This window comes from Pseudonaja textilis, chromosome 3, assembly GCF_049901715.1.
Source record: "Pseudonaja textilis isolate UNSWEBS1 chromosome 3, rPseTex1.2, whole genome shotgun sequence".
Taxonomy (NCBI): Eukaryota; Metazoa; Chordata; class Lepidosauria; order Squamata; family Elapidae; genus Pseudonaja; species Pseudonaja textilis.
Genome location: NC_141992.1, coordinates 81,684,780 through 81,711,323, shown reverse-complemented (window position 1 = coordinate 81,711,323; position 26,544 = coordinate 81,684,780). Strand labels below are relative to the sequence as shown.

Genomic DNA, 26,544 nt, shown 5'->3' with positions numbered 1-26,544 from the left:
GTTCTGACCAGTTCTGGAGAACTGGTAGCAGAAATTTTGAGTAGTTTGGAAAGGCCACCTCTGACTGGAGATTTTACAGTATCCTTTCCCTGCCATGTCCACCAAGCCATGCCCACAGAACCGGTAGTAAGAAAATTTGAATCCCATCACTGAGGCAAGGTCACCTGCTTGGGCGGGGGTGGGGATGCGAGGAGATTTGGACTAGATCAAGGGTCACCAACCTTGGTAACTTTAAGACAAAGCTGGCTGAGGAATTCTGGGAGTTGAAGTCCACAAGTCTTAAAGTTGCTAAGGTTGGAGACCCCTGGACTAGATGACCTCCAAAGTCCCTTCCAACTCCGTTAATCTGTTAAACGCAGTGGCGGATGAAGGCTCACTGGTGCCCTAAGCAATGGCAAAACTTGGTGCCCCCCGCCTCCTTTGTCCATAGTGTACAAACGAAGCCAAGCTTAGGCTACATAAAAGTTTTTGTGGTGCCCCCTATGGGCCTGGTGCCCTAAGCACGTGCTTAGTCTGCTTAATGCAAACGTCTTCAAACTTGTTTAAGACTTGTGGACTTCAACTCCCAGAATTCCTGAGCTAACAGGACTAGAGGAGGAATTCTGGGAGTTGAAGTCCACAAGTCTTAACGCTGTCAAGTTTGAAGACCCCTGGCTTGACGTTTAATACACCACTTGGTTAAACGCGTGTTATCTGCGCGCACGTGTATCTGCAAGCAGGGTCCCAGCGCCCCGCGGAGCAGCCGACATTCTTATCCCGAGCCGGATCCTGATTCCCGCTTCTTTTCCTCAGGAGCCTCACCTCAACTCGGCGCCTCCAGGCTCCAGGCGGCCGCAAGCAGCAAGAGCAACAACAACGCGCAGGGAAACGGGGAGGGAATAACGGCGAGGCGGCGGAGCGCTGGGCCCCCTCCCTCTCTCCTCTCCCCGTCCCTGCAAGGCTCTACCTCCTGGGCGTAGGGAATCTCCTGATTGGCCGGAGGACCTGCCGGGCCCCCAATTAAAGTGCAGCCGCGGAGCTGCGAGGATCGTCGGGGAAGAAGGAAGAACCGCTCGCCGTCGCCCGCACCGGCCGCATCTTCCAACTCGGCAGCTGGAGGGCGCGTAACGGGATCCCCGGCGAGATGGGAAGCCGAATCACCTTCTTTGAGGTGGGTGCCTCGGCAGGGAACGGGATGAACTGTCAGCCTCTTCCCACCTGCACCCCCCACCCCACCCCGGTGGAGTGGGGAATATCCTCGGAGCGCCAAGCGTGCCCTTCTCCGGATCCAACCATTTAAGTGGTACTCAGTGGCCAGATGGCGGGAGCAGGAAAGGAAGCTATCTCTCTTTTCTAAACCCTCTTTCCGCTTGCCCTGAAGCTAACCAGGACAACCACCAAGGGCTGCTCCGGCGATTGCTTATGCATAAGAAGCCTTGACTTGTCTCTGGCGGTGGAACAGCACTTGCCTAGTTGTGGGTTGCTTCGGAGCACAGCTTTAAAAAATCTTCCTTAAAGTAGCAGTCTTCAATCTCGGATCTATCTCCTCTCCAAAGGGTAGTTAAGGACCGCTTCCTCCTGAAGCACACGGAAGAGGGGTTAGGGAGGGCTAGTTACACAAACTGCATATTTGGAACAGTATTCTAATGGGACACGCATTTTAATTAGAAGGACACTTTGGCTCGTCACTTTAGGCAGGGGCACGTGTTTCTCTTGAACTTGAGGTCAGGTTTACCACCAATTCGTGAGTTTTTGCTATGCTCTGTGTGTGTGTGTGGGGGGGGAATCAGCGTGTAAAAGGTTCTTCTCAGTTACTAGTCAATTGCACATATGTGGGAACTGGTTTTGTTAAGGCAGGTTCCAGACAGGGTAGATGGTTTTCTTCCATTGCCTCTGACTAAATTTTCAAGAACTTTTTCAAGGAACAAGAAATGGGAACACTCAGTGGTCCAATTTATATGTTTGTATACTCATAATTATACTAATTTATATGAAGTTTACTTTTTGCATTTATGTTGGCTGTCTTGTAATTGGTAGCGCCCAAGTAAAAATTACCAATAGTTGAAATGCTTTATTTTACAGTAAAAGCTTTCTGGACCTTTTTGTACGAACATTATACAGGCATATTGAAACTCACATTTGAATTGCATTCAGTATTCCCTGTAACATTTAAAGCTACTAGAAACATCCTTTAGAATTAGAATACATCCGAAGCATTCAGAATATTTCACTTTAGATTTAATTTTAACTATTTTCCCTTTGACTATTTTCATCACTCAACACATTTATTTTTATCTTCTTGAGAATTTAACTAGAGAAATTGGAATGCTTTAAATATTCCAGAGCATTAACAACATTCTTTAAGGAGGGGTTTCTCTATTTATAAAAGTACAATTGTTGCTCTTCTTGCTTGCAAGTTTTGCAAGATGGCCAAACTACAATTTTCCTGTGAATTTCCACTTTTTTTGGATATGCTTGTATGAGTACAGACTATTGTTCGTGGAGAAGCTTGGGTGGACAAAGATTGATAAAGATTTCACATCACTTGGCGTAGATGGCAGGGACATGTTTCAGACACAAACAGCCAACTTCTTGGAAGAATCTGATTTTAGCAACTTTTATTATCTTATGGGTTGTAAACAGTATTTAAACTTAAATGATTGACGGAGCTTTCCTTGAAGCACTTCGACCTCTAGGAAACCCCAAACCATCTGTGTCACAGGCCAGCAGTGCAGAATTGAAGATGGAATGATGCTTGGATTTCTAATTTATCAAAATATTTTTTTCTGCTTTTCTAAGCAAATAGATTATCAAAATTCCCCTTTCTTAGATTTGGGGGACTTAAGATGTTTTATGTTCAGCTCCTTCCACATCATTCCAGTTACACTACTGTTAAGAAGGCTGGCACCAAAGATGCTAGCACTGAAGGGGAGGTAGCGGAATTATCCAATTTAGATTCTCCTCTCTAAGGTCTTGGAAAGGAAGAAAATAACCAATCTATATAGCCGGGCACTATAGAATTGTATCTTCAATGTGGCCAGTTTTGAATCCGACAAATATTTTTATCTCCTTGTCTTATAGTAAACAACAGAAACAAATAGTTTCAAAACTTTGAATGGTGAAAAACCAGTAACTTATTCATTTTACCAATTCCAGGTCATGGTTCAGATACAGTTGAGATGTATTGATTATATATTTGTCCCCCAAATGACCCACTACTGAAAATGATGCCTATAATAGATGTGTTTATTTGGAGACGCGGTGGCTCAGTGACTAAGACACTGAGCTTGTTGATCAGAAAGGTTGGCAGTTTGGCAGCTCAAATCCCTAACACTGCGTAACGGAGTGAGCTCCCATTACTTATCCCAGCTTCTGCCAACCTAGCAGTTCGAAAGCATGTAAAAATGAAAGTAGAAAAATAGGGGCCACTTTGGTGGGAAGGTAACAGCATTCCGTGCGCCTTCAGCGTTTAGTCATGCCGACCACATGACCACGGAAACGTTTTGGGAGAGCGCTGGCTCTTGGGCTTTGTAACGGAGATGAGCACCGCCCCCTAGAGCCAGAAACGACTAGCACATATGTGCGAAGGGAACCTTTACCTTTATATTTGGAGAGGTGTGTGTGAGAGTGGTAAAAGAGCTCACTGAATTGCAACACAATCTGGAAATGGATTAGAGTAGCTTATATTGATCAAAAAACCTTTTACAGTTTGTACTACCACCATGCGCTTGGATGCTTTCTTGAACAGTATGTTCAGCAGAATGTGTACAATAATCCAGTTTTCCTCAGCCAAAGCTTGGATTCCTGTAGCCGCTCATCTCATTTTCATCTTGGCACAAATGCGCTCAACTGATTTATTATGAAATTGATCCCAGGCTGTTTTGTATTGGCTGAGACTTGCATGTTTTTTTATGTTTTCCCAGATGTTTTAATTGTAATTATTTTATCATCATTTAGATCAGGTATCATGGACTAAACTAGTGTCTTGGTTGAAGCCTGTGACTAAGTAGTATTTACAGCTTCTGACTTGCAAAATTTAGAAAAAGGGAAGGAGATATTTATAAAGCATGAGTGGGATGAAAGTCATTTTGAATCTGTTTGGTAAATTTTTGGATGAATTTACAGTACAATGGAATGACATCATATCTCTGCTTATGTGATAAGCATCCTAATGACCCTCCTTTATATCTTAAATTATGATGTTGCAATGAATAAAACTAGAAGTAATTCAGAGTAGATTTGAGTGTGTGTATGTGTAAAAAAGATCATCACCTTTACAACATTAATTTTGGAAGCCTGAAATAAACAATTTTGCTGCCATAATCAGAAATTAACAGAAGCATATTTAGCTAAAATTGGAAGTTTTAGGAAAACATACCATGCATGGCATGTGGGTATGTTCTGATTCGGTGTGATAATGATAATAAAATCCAAAAGTAAGTTATTAAAAGTATTACTTACGTAAACATGGATTTATTATGTTGTGGTAAATACAGGTAGTCCTCAACCTATGACCACAATTGAGCCCAAAATTTATGTTGCTAAGTGAAAAATTTGTTAAGTGAATTTTGCCCCATTTTACGACTTTTTTTGGCCAGGTTTGTTAAGTGAATCACTGCAGTTGTAAAATTAGTAACATGGTTTTTAAGTGAATCTGGTTTCTTCATTGACTTCACTTGTCAGAAGGTCACAAAAGGGGATCACGTGACTCAGGGACACTGCAACCGCTATAAATGTGAGTCAGTTGTCAAGCATCCAAATGTAAATCACATGACCATGGGGATGCTATAACGGTCATAAGTGTGAAGAACAGTGGTAAGTCACTCTTTTCAGTGCCATTGTAGCTTTTAACGGTCACTAAAGGAATTGTTATAAGTTGAGGACTAGCAGTCAAGATCCTTTGCTGTCCACGTATATGTCTTGCCCTCTAGAAGCAAATTAAAGTGCTTAGTATCCAACAGGTTGGCCAAGCTAATTGGATGAGTGTCAGAAAATCTCGTCAGTATGTATCTAGCATCGAAAATATAATGGCAATGTCAATAACGACCTACCAACTCTCAGAATCAACAACGTGAAGTAGCCATTTGCTCACCTCACCACCATAAGGAAAAACTAGGAAAATAGGTCATTTGATGATTTACTCCCCACTCTTCCAAACAAACAAACAAATATTTAAATAGTTACAGTATATAAATACAGCATTCCTTTTAGTTATGAATCATTCGTGTTTGCACCTCTCCCCTTGCAACTGATATTAGCAGTCTTATTTTCATTATTATTATTTTTTGCTGAGTTATTTGGAAAATCCTTTGCTGTCATTGCTAATTTAAAATTGGTAGAGGAATGGCGGTTGTAGCAATGACAGCTTTTCTGAGTTGTATACCTTTGGGAATGAATATATTTTGCTCTTTACCGGGGAGAAATAAAAATGCATTTTCTACAACAGCAGCTTTTAAAATGAAGATGCAGCCAATTTTTGCATACAATGACCTGTTTTTAAAGCAAGATGATCTACCTGAAACTTAGGTCCTTTCAGCTGGGTTTTCTGCAGAGGACATGACATCAAAGTAAATCTAGGGGGGGCGGGGTTGTCCCTTGAAAGTAGTTTGTAAACAGGGGTGTCAAAAGAGATGAATGGAGGCAGTTCAAGATGCCCATCAATCAGAGGTAGTTTTCAAAAGCTCAGCCAGAATTAAGTCTCCCTCATGAAACCTTGTTGTCCTTCTATGGAAGGAGTTTGTGGACCTTAGTAGAGGCTACAATTGGCCATTCTGGGGTATGAGGTGAAGGTAGATTTTAAAAATTGAATCACATCAGAATAGCACATGTTCAACCCAGTTCTCAAGTAGAATAATCTGGCTGAGCAGAAACTTTTAGGAAATACTGACTTGTCCGATGCCAGAAAGTTAAAAGAGCAGCATGGTCTCCTGCCATTTTAAGGTAGAAAACAAAAAACCCAAATTGTGTGCTTAAGAAAAATGTCCTCCCTCCCCAATCCTAAACTACTGTCCCCAATCTCAAGAAAACAATGATATTTTGCTTCCCATCATATTGTCTTCTCCATATCGTCTCTTCTTATTTTCCTTCTAATTTTAAAGAAGACTTAAAGAAGACTTTGAGAAACCAAAATGTTGCCACCCCTTATTAACAACAACAGACACTATGAACTTTAAATCAATAGGATTAAATGATAGTTTTTTTAAAAAAATGCTGTATAGGAACTGTTTGCCCAAAAAAGCACAGTAGTCATAATTTAGCTAAAACACTTTTTGACATCTGGTCACTGGCTGACAATTCTAAGTATTTTAGAACTTCCCTAGTAACAAGAGGATTTAATAAACAGTTTGCAAAATAATGAGCATATAGCAGTTAATATCAAAGGTTATTAGACTTTACTAAATTATATATTGAGATTATAGGGGATTATGGCATAAAGAATTGTAATACCCTGGATATGATTTACCCAGGATAGGGGCACTTGGATTTCTATATTGTGATATTTCTGTGGATTTAGAATTATAATTTAAGGGCTGAAAAAGAAGCTCCATCTCTAATGTGGCCCAATTTCCTGAGAAAAATCCTAGTGCTGCTCACGAGAATCCAACTCTCTGGTGACAAAGTTGTCATCAAACCAAATTTTTTTGCACTGAAGCAGCTGCATTTGTGCTGTCGGTGAGTGTTGCATTAGTGAATCATGATGATTCTGCATGGAAAATACTAAGGGGAGCAATCTATGTAATCTTTGAGGGACATGATTGTAAGTTTCCATATCGGTCTTATTATGGTATGATATGCAAATGGCTTTTAGGGGTAGACCTGGGTTTCCTCATCAGCAAAGGCATGGATTTAGGCTGACCTGCATGGTTGATTCTACAGAAAATCTTCCTCTTGCCCTGTGATTTCTGATTAAGGACTCTGTAAGAGACCTTAATTCAACTTTCCCTTGATTTATACTGAAGTATATCCTCTTCTTGCTTCATGGAGCAATTTCACCTAGAGAGCTTGGAGATGATCCAGATACCAGTTTGAACTATTTGTGTACAATGTGTGTCTCCAGCATGCAGAGGTAGATCCCCTGTAATGAATCGATGCTTATTATTACATGTTGTAAACTTGATTTCATATCAAAGACCTGAATTAAATTCATTCGCTCTTCCCGAGAAGGCATAGTGAGAGGTTGCATCAAGTCAAATTTCTCTTCTTCCTTCAGCCTGCTCGATTTTTCTCCCCCTGAAGAATGTTATGTACTAGCAGTGTTATCAGAAAAGGGCCCTTATGTATCCTCTTGTTCTGCCTTGGCAAGCTTCCCAAGAGTCAGAAGGAGGCAGGCACAAGTGAACAACAGAAATACTCTAGCTGGCACAATTCCAAAGCTCTGTAGAAAGTACTTGAGTCTTAAAAGCATTTGGGGTTGTTGAAATCACAGCACAAGCCTCTTAAAGCCTTGGCAACGTGGAAGCCATCTTATCACCATTCGTTCAATCAGTGTTACTTCACATTTAAGTAACTGTGACTGAGATTTCAGGATGGCCCTCTTCATACTCCATCTTTGATTGATGATGTGGAACATTGGTAAGATACTGTACATGACATGACTTTCCTCAGTTGAAGTACATATCTTTCACTTGGTACTTCAGTGCTAAGCTTTGAAGTTTGCTTATCAACCATACTAAAATAGTGCTCACCCACTCTTGGGGGGGGGGGGTGTCTCTCCAGTATTGCCATTCTCACCAGCTGTCTCAACTTCCTTTACAAGACTAGGAAACCTGTCTTCTACTAGCATTTTATTTTCTCTAGCTCTTTGTTGGCTTCCAACAGCTGATCAAATATGGATTGGGCTGTGTGGGTAGTTAGAAGACAGTTGTTGGGTTTTTTTTGTGCAACTAAGGACAGATCTATGTTCAGCTCTAAGGAATTCCCAGTTGAATCTGCTTTGTTGGCCTCAGATTCCGTTCCTGCTGCTTCTCCCTCGTTACAGTTAAATCCTGATGAAAGGATAAGAGCTTATCAGAGTCCCGCTCAAATAAGATACAGTTAGTCCACACCTAAAACCACAATCGAGACCAGAATTTTCGTGGCTGAGTGATGCAGCCGATCTTACAATCTTTTTTTTTTTTGCTACAATTCTTAAATGAATCACACAGTTGTTAAGCTACCCTGGCTTTCCCCATTGACTTTGTCTGTTGGGCCACCCACCCCAGGAAAGTCTTAAATGGTGATCATGTAACTCCCTGGATGCTGTAACCATCATAAATACATGCCTGTTGCCAAGTATACTGTTTCATCATGTGATTGGCAGAAACAATGCAACAGTTGTGAGTTGAAGGGACCGGTCATAAAAGTCACCTGTTTTTAGTTCCCTCATAACTTTGCAGGGTCTTTAAATGAATGATCTTATGTCGAGGACTACCTGTATGATACATCTCAACTGTTTTAAGAATTTAAGAAGCAAGGTAGCCTTAAAAATAAATCTTTTTGCTGTTCAGACAGAACTGTTTTTTTCAGGTGCTTATCTTCTTCCAGTGAATTTGTTTTTTCTGCTGTGTTTCTTGATGCAGCTCTTTGTGACTACCTCTTGCCAGGCATGTTAGCATACCTGGCCTTCAATTCTAGTACTGAATAAAACTCATAAAACTTTTAAAAACTAAAACATCAAACAATATAACTGCAAAATGAGAATAACAGGAGTGGATTAAAAGATGAGCAAATAGATCTGAAATCCTAACGATTCGCTTGAAAATCTAGAAAAGTGCAAGGCACTTAAGTGTAGCTCAGCTTCTCCTACACAATATTCTTCCCTGTATCCCAACATCATCTTTATCTATATTCCCCACACAATTTTCTTCTTCTTGAATTGAACCTTTCTAATGGGAAAAGGGTGGATTGTGTGACTTCACAGCATTCACTTGAATGCTGCATTCAATTATAAGTCCCAGTTCTTCCTGTGGTCTCTAGGATTTTACTTATTTAGAAAATTGATATGGTTGTCCAACTCATTCATGGTGACACTGGGCAGAAATAAAATCCCCAAACCCAACAACAATAACATTTTGACAACAATCAAACAAATCACTTGTTGGACTCTGTATCACTCTGGGGTCCCCAGGCCCTGTGGCAAAACCAATCTTACCTCTGCAGGGATGCTGTTCTGCAGGGAGGGAACCAGAGGTGGTAATCAGCAGGTTCTGACCAGTTCTGGAGAACTGGTAGCGGAAATTTTGAGTAGTTCAGAGAACCGGTAAATACCACCTCTGACTGGCCCCACCCCCATCTATTCTGTGCCTCTGGAGTCTCAGCTGATCGTCTGGGTCTTCTTTTGTTGCCCTGCATAGGAGAACGGAACTGGAAAGCAGGTTAGTGGGGTGGGGAGGGAATGGGAGTATGCAGTAACCTTCCTCCAGGAGTGGGGTGGGAATGGAGATTTTGCAGTATCCTTCCTCTGCCACACCCAGCAAACCACACCCATCAAGCCACATCATTCCCACCAAGCCACGCCCACAGAGTGGTAGTTAAAAAAATTTGAATCTCACCCCCAGAGGGAACCACCATGGAGAAATCTCTTCTTCTTATGATTCAGTAACAAGCTATCTTACCTTGATAGAAGATGAAGTCGCTGCATATAGCTGATTTGAGAAGCCAAACAAAAAGTGAAAATGGTAATTGTGAGCACATGATGGAAATTTTTTCCAAGACCACATGCACATAAACAAGGTGGGGCTTAGATCACACTATTTGGGCTGCCATTTTGATGTGTTTGCACACACTCACATGCATGGATGCCCCTGCAATCGATACCAAAGATTAAAGCAGTTTAATGAAGGCTGATGGCTAAGATTGGATGGCCGCTCTAGAAACAGGCCATTACAAGGAACGAGGGGGGAAGTTGATATTGCTCCAGCAGAGACAGCTTAATGATGAGTTGTACATGATATTTTTGCAAACTAATGGACAATGCTACCCATTTGAATTGTGTGCCCTTATGACATTGCTCTGTCTTTTCAGTTCCTGGATAAGGTATAATTTATTGATCAGAAGAAAATATGCTGTGCATTGCAAGTGGAAACCAACCACTTGTCAAATACACACAAGGTGAATTCCAATGGCAATGATAAGGACTTCAGAAATATTGGGAAAACTATTGAATGAAGTGAAAAATAAGGTTGATTTTGATGCGGGGGCGGGGGGGGGAATCCAATAAAAGTTCATACACCTAGATCATGTAACATAGCAATTAGGATTCTTAAAGTAGTCTTTAAATTTATGGATTCTTAAAGTAGTCTTTAAGTTTATGTGGCAAAACAACAATCAGGTAGTTAAAAGGTAAGGTAAGGAGAGGTTGAATCAAAGATCTAATTGAAGTCTCCAGTCCTAATTGAATCAAAAGGAAGCTGACTTACACAAACGCAGGGCCAGAGGGATCAGTTCACTTTTGCATTTTTGCAATTTCTCCAAGTTCATATGAAGGAATAAATTTCCTGTAAATGATGTAAAAAAAAAATCAATACTGAATGTAGATTATTCACTCAAAACAGCTAAGCACAACAGAACAGCAATGGGAAAGCACTGTTGTAAGTAGAAGTAGGCGTAAACATCTAGAAGCAATAAAGGGACTCTGGAGTTTTTCTCTAAGTCATCTTAGATTGTGTACATTTTTCAAAAATGGTGCTTTGTCAAACAGGGCAGTATGTAAACAGCGCTTCTCTGCAGATTAAAACAGATAAACTTTTCCCCTCAGGTTCACACAGCTGCTTTGTAATTTTTTTGTAAAAAAAAAAAATCTGCAACCCTAGATCCCAACTTTCAAACAGATAGACTTTCAGGGCTTATTTTTATTATGCTGTTTATATTCTGTCAGTGACAATATATTCTCAGGGGATCATAGTTCATTGGTGGCACATGTTTTTATTTAGAAAAACACCATCCTACAAACAGTAGTCTGTGTTGGCCTGATTTATACATATTGTTCATAGTGATAAGGTTGACTGTGATATATTTATTTATTTTATATCCTCCCTTTATTATTTTTACAACTAACGTGGTGAACATATCCAACACCTTCCTCTTTCTATTTTCCCTACAACAACCACTCGGTGAGGTGAGTTTGGCTGAGAAAGAGTGACTTACCTAAAGTTATCGGCTTTCATGTCTAAAGCAGGACTAGAATTCATGGTCTCCGGCTTTCTAACCTGATGCCTTAACCAAATCTTATATTGGTGGAGTTATCTTAATGTAAATGTTTTCTTATGAGTACAAGACATACACATGGGCAAATAAAAATTGTGCCTTTTTTATACTGTTTTTGTCACTTCAAGAACAACATATGTAGTTATTTAAGAGTGGTTTCCTTTATTGTTCTTCACCTTTAGGCGGAATCTTGCCAGACTAAAGCAACTATTTCCATAACTACAGATATTCTGTGAATCGCTAGGGAGGAACATTTCTAATCTTCTTCCTGTTGACCAAACTTTCCAAGCTCCACTGCCTCTTTGCTCTCCTCCCTCCTGGGTATCCAGTCTACATTCCACCATAGTTTCTTCTGGTATTCAGAGTTGGATGGGTGACATACAAATATAATTAATAAATAAAGCATTGTTCTATCAAGCCCATGAAAACTATTCAGACCTCCTTTTGGGCAAGATATGATTGAATTGGAAAACTAGGTTTCCAAGAATCTAAGGCTACCAACATTAAGTCGTACCTTTACCAACCTTGTAATCTTAAACTGGTAAATATATTTTCAGCCATTGTGTTATTCTGACTGTTCAGGCTATCTCAGAAAGTGATGGCAGATAGAACACAATGATGCCATTAGGCTGAAGATAGTCACTAAGGCACAATATTGCATAGAGGTGATGAAAATAAAATTTGGGTTAGGCAGCATTCTGAATTTGAAGACGAAAAGGTGGTCTGGAGCAGCGGTCTCCAACCAGTGGGCCACGACCCACTGGTGGCCCTTAAGAAAATTTTGGTGGGCCGCAGAGAAATCTCACCCCCAGAGCACCCCCCCAAAGCAATTAATCCAGGCTGCACAGAAACACAAGGCTGCGCCGCCCACATGGCCTGCAGGAATGCTCCCCACCCACTCACTCCTTGCCCGGAAAACTTGCCTGCTTAAATTGCTAATTTTCCTTTTTCCGACCATCATCTGTTCTGCTGTGCCGGGAGATTTAGATTAGCTAGGAAGCAGGGAATGGTTGGATTTCTTGCTTTCTAGCTAGTCTTTATCTTTGGCTCTACCAAACCTCCCTTATGACTGAAGGTTTGCTTGCAAGCAAATTCAGTGCAGACTCATGGCAAGCAATTTGAGAGACTGAGCTAGCCGATGGCAGATAGATAGATCACTGAATGATTCTGTGAGCAACTCAATCTGCCTGCCTGCTTTGCCTGATTTTGGGTAAAAGTTGCTCTTTTTAAAAATAAAAAAATCAATATTTACATGCATGGTGTGTTGTAAGTTAATTTTGTGAGTTTCCTTGCTAGCAAATTTTATGAGTTTGCTTACAAGCAAATTTTATGTGACAGATTGAGCTAGCCAATGGCAGATAGATAGATTTCTGAATGAATCTGTGATTCTGTGAGCAACTCAATCTGCCTGCCTGCTTTGCCTGATTTTGTGTAAAAGTTGTTCTTTTTTATAAAAAATTCAATATTTATATAAATATTTATAATATTTACATACAAGCCATGGCCAGCCAGTCACATGACCACCAAGCCACACCCACAAATCAGGCCACACCACAAAACCGGTTAGTGGTCCCTGGGATCAAAAATTATGAGTTGGTAGTCCCTGAGGTCCAAAAGGTTGGCGACCCCTGCTCTGGAGGGTCAGAATGTAAAAACAGCACCTGTTACTAACTCCAAATGTATATTTTCTTGGAATTGTAGTGCAAAGACACCTTCACCCAATCCTTTGATTGTGTTATTGCTGATACATAGCCAAATAGAATGTACAGACAGATTTCAATTGCATCTCATAAAGAGCTGTGCTGGTTCTGTTCTATTTTCTTCTTGCAGTGAAATTACATTTAATCTTCTATAAATCAAAATGTACACTTGTACATGCAGAAGAAGGTTTTAACAATCTGTCAGCATATTAACTGTTGGTCTGCACTGCAGTAACACCTTATGGTAAGTCATAATTGATTTGTTTGTCTGGCATACATAGAGACTACGATCTGAACTGGCTCCTGTTTCTTTTCCAGTCACAATCTGAGATGTCACTTTTAACATATAAAGGTTTTTGAGGCCTGGAGTATCAGCGATAACACATATTTCTGTACATTTCTACACATATCTTCAAGGTCATCCTCATAGGACCTGTTGATGTTATTCTTCTATGTTATGGTAAAGTCATGGTAACCCAGAGGCAGGCCTTCTCAGTGGTAGCCTTTTCCAATGGCTTATTATTTTGGCTTTTTTGTACTAAGCAAATGACTTCTTATTCTCTGAGGCCTTTTAGTAGATTAATATTTTAACATTTTATACCTATATATTTAATATAATATATATTTTATACGTATATATGGAGTCACTGAAGCAGTAGGCGTGAGCTTAAATGGACTCCGGCGGATGGTAGAGGACAGGAAGGCTTGGAGGAACATTGTACATAGGGTCGTGATGGGTCAGACATGACTTTGCAACTAACAACAACAAAATGCCTAGTGCACCTTGGCTAAACTCAAAAAGGCTAAGGCAGATCATACCCAATTAATGGTTGAATAGGAGACCAAGAAGAAATATCTGATCTGAAGGCTTCATTTGAAAGCATAAAATAATTAATTCAGAAAAAGGAAATGGCAAATCACTTTTGCATTGTTTCCAAGAAAACTGTATGGATAAGTTTGTGTAGTTTCCAGAAATAAAGCTTGATTCTTATATATGGGGTGTTGTGTAGATTATTAACTTAATCTACCTGCAGTCACATTTTCATATATTCTATTTTTAAATGCTCTTTTAGTTCATAGTTTTTTTAAAAAATACAGTCTGATTTTACTGTGCTATAAGCTGCCAAGAAGAAACCCAGAATAAATATACTGTATGCAGCTTATAAAATGATTTATAGCTAATTTTGAGTCATGAACCCAGCTGTGGTTCATTAAAAAAAAAAAAAGTTAAAGTATGACCTCTTTGATACTTGAGCTCAACTGTCTCTTGTTCATGTAAACCAGGGGTGTCGAACCTTGGCAACTTTAAGACTTGTGGACTTCAACTCCCAGAATTCCTCGGCCAGCTTTGCTGGCCGAGGAATTCTGGGAGTTGAAGTCCACAAGTCTTAAAGTTGCCAAGGTTGGACACCCGTGATGTAAACCATAGCAGTGAACAGCATAAGCTCATCTGAAATGGTTTATCCACTTCTTTTGCTAGGTGGAAATTCTTGACTGGAAGACAAAACAACAGCTCTGCTTCCTAGAAAAGGTTAGTAACCGTAAACACCACTTTTTTGTAATCACGTTTATAGATGACTTTCTGAGCACTCGGAGATTTGTATAATATATTCATACTGTAGCTGGGTGCTTCTTTAATTATATCCTTTGCTCCCACCCACTCACCCTTCCCAAAAAAGAATATCTGCTTGCTTCTGATAAAAGTTTTCTGTTATACAGGTCGAGCCACACACTACAATAAGTGACATCCAGGTGATGTTCCACAAGATGCGTGAGTATCTACGTTTCAAAATGTATTTTAAAAGGGATGTCAGTGTTTAATTAAATTATATATAATTGCGAGGAGCATACAGAAATTCCTAAATGACGTAAGTTTTCTCAAAGCCGAGTTAATAATTCTTTCTACTAATTGCTGAATGTTTAAGCCAGCTTATTTCACTGTGATGCTCTTCAGATGTATTATGTCTCTAGCTTTCCCTTCCCATTGCCTCCCAGAAGTAGACAGATGACTGTCCTTTGCCTAGAGTCAGAATGGGACAACTTGCTGCAGCCAACGTGCCATGGCCAACTTGCTGTGCCCAACCCACTATGGCCAGCATACCACGGGCAATCCATCCCAGCTAACTTGCTGTGGGACACTTTAATTATGTAAAATAAAATTATTTAAAATTATTATTTAAAATAAAATTTAAAAATATTTACAATTATTTAAAATAAATAAAAAACTACTTTAATTTTTGTCGTTCCCATTTCATTTTGTCCCTTCTTTTGCATCCTGTCTTTGATGTTAGTGAACTCTTGTCCCTCAGCGAGTTGTCTTGTGGTGAGTTGGCCATGGCTAGTTGTCCCGCAACATGTTGGCTGCAGCAGGTTGACCGTGGCAAGTTGGCTGTGGTGAATTGTCATAGATCCTACTAGAAGGCATCAAATTGGAGAAGACTGGCTTAGGGTTTTCTGGGTTGAGTTAGCAGTACAGATCTTGCAAAGCTCATTCGCTGAAACAGAAGGTGGTTGCCAGAAAAATTCCAAAAAGTTTGTTGTGGAATTTATATATTTATTTTATTTTTAAAATTTGTTCACCATTGTCTCGCTCTGGGTAACTCTGAGAGGCTTCCAATATTAAACATAAATGTTTACCATTTATATATTTTATATTTATACAGGCTTTTATTTAGAAATATATTCATATATGATTATATTTTTTTGCCAGAAATGTTGTGTAACACTTTGGAAATCAATCCCACCAAACCCAAAGAGCCAAAGTATAGAAAGAACAAGAAAATAAGTGATTTGCATTAATTGAGATTCTTTATAATTTGTTGAGATTAAGTCAGAAAACTCAGAGGACTGAATAACAGGAAGGTTGTGTTTTTAATTGTGTGTTTCTGTTTTTCCCCGTAGATCCTCAATGGTATCCAGCAAGACAATCTATAAGGCTTGATCCTAGTAAGTATCAAGTGTGTGTGTATGTGAGAGTGGGGAGAGCGGCAGGGAGGGATGGATATATATATATATATATATATATATATATATATATATATATGTATATGTATATGTATATGTATATGTATATGTATATGTATATGTATATGTATATGTATATATATAGTGTGGATCTTTGTTGTTGTTCTCCGTAAGATTAATATCAGCACGTATGAAGTCTCATATCATCTTCGGCTTCTGTCTTCGCTCTGCTTTCATCTGCTTCTCATTCACTCTGAGAAGCAAGAGCGCAAGCTATATGATGAATGATATATAAATGAGAACCTCAGAAAACAAATATGTGTATATATATATATATATGTGTGTGTGTGTGTGTGTGTGTGTGTGTGTGTGTATGTATATTTATATATATACTTATATATATTTATATATATTTAAACATTGCAATTTTCTCTAAATCAAAGCAGCTCATTCAGATTACAATGTTAAAATCCTTTCAAAAAATTAGTTCTTTGCTAACCTATCTTAAGTTGCTCCAGAAATATATTTAATTAGCATTTTGAATTCTGTGAAGTGAGATCTAGACTCCTGCATCCATAGACAGATCTGAGGCTGTTTAAGAGGAGAGAGAATCAAAATGAAAATCCTTTCCTCCTGGCTAATCTTTTCCTTCTCTCCTCTCGTAAGAAAAGCTGGCTGCTCAACCAAGGTCCAAGGCCAACTTCTTGTGAAGTTTGTCCAATTATTGAGACAGAGTTCTGATAGAAAATCTTGTGTATAACACTTTTAGCTGTGATTTCATTTTAACACCCTGGTTCCCCAAAGACTAGACAGAGAGCTCATGTTTTGGACACAGAATGTTACCAATATAGCCCAATGTAAGAGATTGTGATAGCAGACCTGAGAAACATCAGCAAAGAATGAAGAAAGGGAGAACAGATTACGTGGGACCATGATCTGCTTTAGTTGCATACCGGTAGTCCTCGACTTACAATCTCAACTTACAACGGTTTATTTAGTGACCGTTCGAACTTACAATGGCACTGAAGAAAGTGATTTATGACTATTTTACATGTTTAACAGCCATTGCAGCATCACCATAGTCACATGATCAAAATTCAGATGCTTGGTAACTGACTCGTATTTATGACAGTTGCTTTGTCCTGGGGACATGTAATCCCCTTTTATAACCTTTTCACAAACGAAGTCTATGGGGAAGCCTGATTTGCTTAACAACCAAGTTACTAAATTAACAACTGCAGTGATTCACTTAACAACCATGGAGAGAAAGATCATAAAATGGGACAAAGCTCACTTAACAAACGTCTCACCTAGCAACAGAAACTTTGGGCTCAATTGTGGTGGTAAGTCGAGGGCTTTCTGTGTTGACAATCACGTGTAGATTCATTTGAGGTAATTTCCTTTTCCATTTCTTCAAATGCTTCCTTTCTTTTCCTTCAAATGTTCTTAAATGGAAGGTTTTGATGCCAGCCAAGACTTCCTGAGGTAAATAGGAAAGAATAGCTGTAGACAATGCAAGCTTTGATGAGGGATTGTGTATTTCAGTTCATCTTACAACTTTTTTTCATCCCTTCAGAAGGAAAATCCCTGAAGAATGAGGAAATCCTGCAACTGCTTCCAGTTGGCACCACTGCTACTCTCTATTTTAAAGATTTAGGGCCACAAATTGGATGGACCATGGTGAGCCCCTCAGCCTTGATATGTTTTAATTAATTGCTGTTTTACCTCAGTAATATCTTGCATTATGGTGTTATTTAGGTTTTTCTCCAATGCACAATGGTAGAGAATACCTCCTGCCTTTTAATTTTCTTTTCTAAACTCAAGAGTTGCTGGGATGAAGGATGGAAAGGGAAAAAATATAATCACCCAAAAAAACTTGGCAAGCAAGTCCATAGCAACGCAGCACTGGTTGCTTGGCAACCTGACAAAACCCAGCTTGTGTAATGTCTATATTAGGGGATGCAACAAGAAAGTAGGGAGAGGATGCAGACCTCCAAATTTAGGGCGAGAAGGAAACAGTCATTTGATCCAATCACATGGAATGGTGCCAACTTTGGTAGAACAGAATCTATTTTTCCAACTTTTCATCTTTGGCTTCTGTTTTCTGAGCCAGGAGAAACTAAACAGGTAAAGTGCTTCTTTGCACAAAGATGCTGTGACATGCCCCTTTTCTGAATTGGCTTTTTGCTTGTCATATCTGCTAAAAGAATAAAAACAACATCTGATGGGGAAAAGAGGTTTTTAAAAAGAAAATGCTCAAGTAAGAATGTAAGATGAAGCCTCAATTTGTGGGCACAGCAATTTGTGGGCACAGTAGGTTGCATTATAATCCAGAGTCATCCCCCTCCTTGTGTTTTCTTTATTCGATTTTTATCTTGCCATTATTACTTTATAAGTAACTCAAGGTGGCAAACACACCTAATGCTCCTTCCTTCTCTTATTTGTCCCATATAACAACAACCCTGTGAGATGGGTTGAGCTGAGAGAGAGTGATTGGCTCAAAGTCACCTAGCTGGCTTTCATGCCTGAGACAGTACTGCCAGTAGATCTCACAGTCTCCTGTTTCCTAAACCAGCACCAATACATTGCTACCCAATCTTTGCCAGTCTGGCAATTTTCAGGCGTTACACAGCCTAGCATGTTGCCAAGTTAGGGACTACTTGCATATATCATAAGATAAAATGGGAAATAGATAGCAAACCAATGATTTATATCTGGAATCAATGCACAAAATACAATTTGGTTGATTTAAACTATCGTGTTTCCCTGAAAATAAGACCTACCCAGAAAATAAGACCTAGCTTGATTTTTAAGTGTGCGTCTAATATATGCCCTACCCTCAAAATAATCCCTAGAGAAGTGGGGCATGGCCAGTACAGGAGGCAGCGAGTGTGTGCAGGCTGACAGTGTCTGACAGCAGCCACAGCCTGCACAGCAAAGGTGAGTTGATTACCTGTCCAAGCAACGGACAGAGGCAGAAGCGGGGGAAAGGCAGATGGTCTGAATGCACCATACGGGCCATGGGAAAGCTTAGAGTCAGTGGGACAGAGCAGCGGGCTGCCCTCGGGCCCACCAGCTCTCGGCTTTCCTGCGGCCTGTGCAGTGCGTCCAGATCATCTGCCTCCCCCCACACTTCTGCCTCCGTCTGCTGCTTGGACAGGGGATCAACTCATCTGCACTGCATGGACTGCGCAACCCCAGAGTGCACGAACCATGAGACCACTGGGCTGCAGTTGCTGCCAGATACCCCACACACTTCTGACTCTTGTGCGCATGCTGGGGGCAGGGCACCCAGCCGGACTGATCACCCTGAAATCGTGTTTCCCCCAAAATAAGCCCTAGTGCTTATTTTGGAGGGGCCCCTCAAAATATAAGACGGGGGGAAATGTGATAATTTGTTTGGAGTTATATTGCTTATAATGACCAACTGCAAGAGGTATTTTAATAGGCTTGTCTTATGCATTTGAGCCAGTGCATCAGTCCTCAACAGTTACGTAGAAGGAATATTTATATTTCATTTGCTTATCCCACATTTATTTCCCTTCTCCCATAGCAACTCATTTAAACTGATCAGGAGCCTCATTCTGAATTGGGGATTCAGCCTTCTGTCCTGAATCCAACCATCTAACCAGGCTGTGTTCCTTATTAAGCACTATTGTTTTCAATTGTGTTAAAGGCAAAACCATCTCAGATTGCAAAATAAATACCGCAGTGTTTATACTGTTTCAAAGCTAAAATACAAGCAACCACAATTCTTAGGCGATGTAGACAGTTATGTAAAATAGGGGGTGGCGGTGGAAATGACAGCCTCAGGGGAAATAAGCAGAGTACTTTCTAGAGCAGTGTTTCTCAACCCTGGAAATTTTAAGAGATACGGGATTCACCAGCCAGTAAGTTAACATGTTGGTTCAAAGTGTTGGCTATAGCAAATGGTCCTTCAGCATCCATTCTTACTGGGAAAACTGCATGCCATGTTGATGGAGGGAGCTGGGCTGTGCATCAGCTTTGTAATATTCCATGCAGCCAAAGGTAATCTTCTAATAAGCACCTCTCTCTTTTGCAGGTATTTTTGATAGAATATTCGGGCCCACTGTTCATCTATTTTGTGTTTTATCTCCGTATGCCTTTTATCTATGGCCAGGATGACAGATTTACCTCAGGCCGACATTCAGTAGTTAAGTGAGTCTCACCTCTAGACTGGGGGTGTTTTATTTTGGGGCATCACAGCTTTCTGGCAAATGTCTTGCCCGATTTGTCTTTTTAGTTTTCTGAAATGCTTTTATCTTGCTGTTTCTAGCTTGGCATGTATCTGCCATTCTTTCCACTACATCAAAAGGTTGATTGAAACAATATTTGTTCATCGGTTCTCCCATGGGACTATGCCACTGAGGAATATTGTTAAGGTAAATTGTCACAAAATCTACTTGCAGCCCTTGAATGCAATCTAATCTGGCCACTCCCTATAGGAGCCCAGTTTGTGATAACAACTTTGGGCCATAAATGATGCTCTTCATAATGAGGAACTGTTCTCGGTTAGCATTTACTGTATTTACCGGACTATAAGCCACTACTTTTTTCCCACGCTTTGAACTCTGCGGCTTGTACAACAGTGCAGCTTATCTATAGATTTTTCTTCGCTAACTGCTATCAGGGAGCGCAAAAACGTGACAGACGCAAGAGGTCAATGCAAAGAAGACGCTACCAGTAGTTTTTGGCGCACTCAACGCATATATATCTGCGGCTTATAGTCTGGTGCGGCTAATATATGTAAAAATATTTTTTTTCTTTTCAAATTTAGTGGGTGTGGCGTATATTCTGATGCGCTCTATAGTCCGGTAAATATGGTAACATCTGCTACTGAAATCGGCCATTCCAAATTATTGCTGCAAAACATGGGACTGCGATACCTGATCTTTTTTTCTTCTCGCCAAGTGGGAAGATGATCCTTGAGAGTGGCTTTCCTCCTTGGACACACTCCCCTCTTAAAACTGTGGTGTCAGTGGGTTTATTAGACTTACAGGGGCTGTACTAGACAATGCTGATGCTTGATGTTGGCCTGCAGCTAACTTCACAATAGTAAGGTATATTTTACAGATATTTTTTTAATGTATTCCTAGACTTCAGCTCCATCAGCAAAACCTAGGGAATTTCTGGTTCATTAAAATGTTGCAAACTTGCAACTATCCTTTTGTAGCAAAATTTTGGACTTGGGACCAGTTTGCAAAATGTAACTTGATGCACCTTCTCCTGGGACTGAACCATTACAAATTCTTGTCAGGAATTGATTTGAATCCTTTGCTATGTTAAAAATTCTTGAAGGAATCCTTGAAGGAGGAAATAATAATAATAGCAGATTGAAAATGAGGCTAAAATCCCTCTCTCTGGCTGTGTGTGTGTGTGTGTGTGTGTTTGTGTGTGTGTGTTTCATTTTAAGGAGCAAAATGATCAATCACATGTTCCTCTCAGTTCCTGAGAGTCAAAATAGGTGTTTTTGAACTTATAATTTGATCTTTAAATTAGGTGTTTCTTTGGGCGCCTCTGGAGGTATTTAATATTTAAAAAGAACAACGTAGCTAATAAATGTAGTGTTTTTTTTTAATAATAGTGGAATGTGATTTCTGTATCATTTTGTTTTTGCATTTCACATTCTATATGCAAAAATTAATTAGATCTATATCCCATATTTCCTTCTGGAGTTCAGGAGGGAGTGCATAATAGACCTGTAATTTTTCTCATAACATCACATTAAGGATTGATTCAAATCTGGGCACTATTCCAAAATCTTAGCCACTCTACCATATTGATATAAACATTGCATTTCTTAAAATGTATAATAGATAGCCTATGATTATTGTCATCCAATGTGGATTTTGGACTTCTATAATTCCCCCCGCCCCCCCTATATTTTGCTGTGGTGGGAGATGCACAGAAAATAATAGCGTACCGACTGTCTCTCATATATAAAATATATCCAGATCACATTGTTTGTAAATAGTTGCTAATTTCCACTTGGTTTTGTATATAGAATTCTTGGGATGGGGATACTGCTCCAAATTAAAAATACAGTGACCCTAGCAAAGATGTAATAATTCTTTAGGGCTTTAATAAGTGCTCTTAGCAGGCAATTGTTCGCATTAAGATTTTTGTTTCTTGATGTTGCATCTGAAGAATAAACTATCCAGTGGCATCTGGCCATTTCTTTCATTAGTTCTTTCAATCTCCGCTGAAACAAAGACCACTTACTGTAGAAGCTGTTACTATTTGACCCAGATTATGTCCTTGAGATAAAACACGTGCTTTGCTTGAATCTGGTTGTTTGCATTAATTAGAGCATTGGCTGCTGTATTTTGTTCGATGCAAGAGACAGTTTTTAACACACCTTTCTCTGCTGCTAGAGAACATTGGGATGAATGAGGACAAATGTAGCAATTCTCCAGGGAAGGCCTTTCTCTGGCCGTTCAGATTATGTCTTAGAGCACATGATGCTAAAAAATACCCTTTAAATGTCTGCCTAATTAACACTGTGAAAGAGATTTTGAACTCTCTGTATGTGTGTGGTCTGTAGTTATGTAGCATTTATAGGCAGTACTGTTTGCAGGACTACCTCTTCCTAGATCCTTCTATTATGGTCCATTAGATCCAGCAGGAGAGGCATAGCTGTAGGTCCTGTCAATCAAGAATGTCAACTTGTGAGACCCAGGGAGAGGACTTGTTTTTCTGTTGCTGTTTTGCCCTTTGGAACACCATTTCCTTTAACATTAGGTGGCCCTGATCCTTCCGGCTTTTTGGAAGGATTTCAAGACATGGATCTGTTCTGAAACTTGGATTGTTAGAGCCTGTAAGGCAGGTGTGTCAAACTCGCTTCACATGCTGGCCACACCCACGCCCAGTTTAGCAAAGGGGGGAAAAGTCATGGTACATCACATGATGACGCTGTGACGACGCGAGTTTGACACCCCTGCTGTAAGGTATTTATTAATCTTATATAATATATCAAAGAAATAAACAAGTAAGGACCTTTACTATTTATCTCCTGCCTTTATTTTAGTTTTTTTTTATAAACAACTCAAGCCAGAAACGTATCTAAGCAAGTACTTTAAGGATACATTTGCCTACAGCTCCCGTCAAAAAGCGAATTATCTGCGCTGGCTTACAGTAGGATGTGAGGCCTGTAATCAAACTTCTAGATCAGCATATTTCAAGCCTGCTGGCTGGGAATTCTGGAAGTTGAAGTCCACACATCTTAAAAGTTGTCTGAATTGAGAAACCCTTAAATAGACAATAGTCTGGAGAAGGCTGAAACAGGTTGGTTTGAAAGCGCTTCCACAACATCTGAGGGAAGCGGAATATTTTCTGTTACTGTATAGCGCAGAATCAGAAATCGCTGTCCTCCTAAGTTGAATTTAAAAGTGGGAAAATGGCTGTGTATGACATTGGTTGGTTAAAAGTGACATAAATATTCTATTACCTATTTTCATCTTCTGATAAGAGGTGAGGAAAATGAACCAGTTTCTTTCTCAAATGTGAAGAGGCAAAAATCTTTCAGGTATAATTATTTGCACAGTAAACTCCACATTTTTGATTGACGGTAGCTATTGCCAAACAGCTTCTTAATGGGGCTTCTATTATCTGAGTAATCAGCAGTGTCAGTGATTGGAGTGGGGGAAGCAATGGGGCTCAAAAACGAAGAAAGCAGTTTTACAATGCAAACCCCACTCTGTATCTCTGTTGCAGAATCACTCCTGCCTAAAAGGTGTAGCGCTGAAAGCTGAGAGAGAGAGAGAGAGAGAGAGAGAGAGAGAGAGAGAGAGACTATCTTTATAGTGTACAAAGTTAACATACAACTTTTTCATTTTCCAAAGGTTCCCTTTCTCCCTTTATTCATTGCAGGAGGGAAGATTTCCCACAAATACAACATTTTTCTACATCAACATACCAGGCTTATTTTCCTTTGAGGTTGCTGAGGTTCTTTTAGCTGGTTGTATGAAAAGGCTCCATATGCTAGTTGAACTCGAACTGTACTATAAGAGGCAAGCATTTTAGATTTTAGATTTTTGTTCCATTGGAAGAAGAGGCAGTGTTATAAAAATGGGACATAAGGTCAACAAGTTGTTTTGGCTTGTGTCGGATTATGGGTTGGTCGCTTTTAATCAGCTGCACTCTAACGTATGATTCATTTCCAGGCACAATTACGATCCTGACGCTGAGCTTTTAAGCTCTTTACAGTCGGGGTAGTGGTACTTAGATTGCCTACTGGTATTTAAACTATCTGCTACTCATTTCACCCACACATTCCACTTCCAAGGCGCAGTCTTGTGGCCCCTGAACTGTTGAACCTAAATTCTTTCCTATCTGCTTCTGAAGTGAAGTTCGTGGTCTCGGAAAATTCTGAAAGAGGTAGATGGAGCAGAGGACCTGCCCTCATGTCAAACCTGACTCTGTAGTTGCCTGTACCTGCTTCCTCTCGCAGCTTTGCAAAGAATGATGGGAAGAGAGTAATGAGTTCCTTAGGGTAGAGGGAGGCTGTGGCGTGTAAGTGAACCGTCTGTTGCCGGAGATACGTTATCTAACAAGGCCAAGTGATGAAGAATGTTTTGACCGAAGCAGACAGCTTTTCCCTAAGCAAAAGAATTAAACGCCATTGGTGAACTACGAACTGTGGGTGGCCCGGAGGGGAAAAGGGAAGTTACCTGTGTGAATTTAATGGGAAAATCCCAGAACTGACTTTGCTTCTGCTGTGCCTAAATGGATTTTTCAAGAAAGCTACACTTTTGGTTAATTTAAAGACCCAGGAGTTTCTTTGGTTGAATGTGCCAAATGGGGTGGTTGGCGCCTCAGTTATATCTCTAGATACCAAGAAAATTTAGCTCAGAAACGGATTTTTAAGTTTATCCTGTTCCACAGAAGGATTTTGTTTGTTTACACAAACCCACAGATCCTTTTATATCTGCTAGTTGAATTGCTATCAAGTCTGTGTTTCAAAAGTAAAAACTCTCACACAAGTTTTAGGTTTAGTCCACCCATCAATATCCTATTGCTATTTTTTAAAGAAAAAGGACAAAATTAGTGTCATGTCATCACACCCCAAACTCCTCTTCTTTGGGAGATTTATGCGATGTCAAAGCACATATACAAAAGGGATGCGGCTTACTACACAATGCTGTTTTTATCAGACAGATCCCTTTAACCTGTATCCACCTACTTCTTTGTCTTAGTGAAATGCTAGCAGATTGTGGTGTTTGAATTTAACAGTGCAGCTGTTATTTATAGGTAAACACTAGCAGAGGTTGTTTTTGTCTGAAATTAAATGTAAGAAATAGTATTAATTTGCTTGAGGAATTTAAAGTGTATAATTATGCTGAGTAAAATTACCCTACTTGCCATCATAGATTTGAGAAGTTTGGGCCTCTAAAATATTCTGTATTAAAAATTTACCAAACTGGGGATCATATTTAGTGAACTCACTTCCAGAATGTTATAAATACTGTATGTCTGTTACAGCAAGATCTATATTTAAAAAAACTATATGGATGTGAGATAAGGGGTTTTAAACATTTAAAAAGCATTTACTGTTTAAAAATCTCTTTCTTGTAAATCTTGTCATATAAACTATTTATGGTAGCATTAATACTGTACTGTAAATTGTTAGGAAATAAAAATAAACTGAATTTTTTGTAGATAAGTCATAGGGAAAGCATAATTTGTTTCTTTGCACTTCAATCAAATCTTGTCATATAAACTATTTTTGGAGCATTAATGCTGCAAATTGTTAGGAAATAAAAATAAACTGAAATTTTTGTAGACTAAGAGTCATAGGGAAAGCACAATTTGTTTCTTGCACATCATTCACAGATATTTATTTCTTTGGTTCTGAGGAACAAAATTATGGGAAAGTTCTGAATTACATTTGAATCACTTAACTGGGGACGAAGTCGGGGATACTGTTGGGGATACTGTTATAATGGAGGAAACATCATTTCCCCATATTTTGTTAATATAACTTGAGAACTAATTCTTCTTTGAATATGTAGTATGTACTCGCATTCTGTTTATATGCATTAGAATTAGATAAAGAATTTGAACTGACAACAAGGTTCCTACCCGAGTGCACACACTGTATATTTTATGTAGACCTCTTTAATGTAAAAAATTAACCAAAATATAAATGACTTGTTTTACAGAATTGTTTCTATTATTGGGGATTTGCTGCCTGGCTTGCTTTTTATATCAATCACCCTCTTTACACACCACCATGTAAGTAGCAAAAAAAAAAAAGGAAAATTCATTTGAATGTTTCATTCAGCTGAACCTTCATAAATATTTTCTTCTGCAGATTATGGACAAAAACAAGTTAATTTTGCTCTGATCATGTTCCTGGTGAGTATATTGCAAATTAAAAATATATAGTAAGAAACATTTATAATTATTGTCACATTGAGCAAACACTTTATTCAGTATGATCCTAGCATAATATTGGCATGTTGGTATGATGAATCTAAAATCTTGCCAATAACAGACCAGTAGTGAGACAGTTTGGTGTAGTGCAATGGTGGGATTCAATTTTTTTACTATCGGTTCTGTGGGCGTGGCGTAGCGTGGTGGGCATCGCTTGGTCGCCGTGGCAGTGGAAGGATACTGCAAAATCCCCATTCCCTCCCCACCCCACCAACCTGGTTTCCAGCTCTGTTCTCCTGCGCAGAGCAACAAAAGAAGACCC

At 39.5% G+C, this 26,544-nt stretch overlaps 1 protein-coding gene across 4 annotated transcripts in view; it reads left to right on the top strand.

The window, feature by feature from the left end:
* Nucleotides 1-708: 708 nt before the first annotated feature.
* The window catches only part of LOC113436129 (very-long-chain enoyl-CoA reductase-like), a 33,823-nt gene continuing 7,987 nt past the window's right edge, over nt 709-26,544 (top strand). For 2 of the 4 annotated variants that reach the window (XM_087930215.1, XM_087930213.1), the window contains exons 1-10: nt 709-1,150; nt 12,994-13,107; nt 14,344-14,394; nt 14,583-14,634; nt 15,765-15,809; nt 17,404-17,507; nt 19,891-20,006; nt 20,125-20,230; nt 26,009-26,081; nt 26,161-26,204. In XM_087930215.1, coding sequence (XP_087786341.1) covers nt 13,105-13,107; nt 14,344-14,394; nt 14,583-14,634; nt 15,765-15,809; nt 17,404-17,507; nt 19,891-20,006; nt 20,125-20,230; nt 26,009-26,081; nt 26,161-26,204 — 594 coding nt within the window. In that variant the 5' untranslated portion in view covers nt 709-1,150; nt 12,994-13,104. The remainder of the gene's footprint in view (nt 1,151-12,993; nt 13,108-14,343; nt 14,395-14,582; nt 14,635-15,764; nt 15,810-17,403; nt 17,508-19,890; nt 20,007-20,124; nt 20,231-26,008; nt 26,082-26,160; nt 26,205-26,544) is intronic. The other 2 variants (XM_087930214.1, XM_026700357.2) reach the window with 1 other exon arrangement.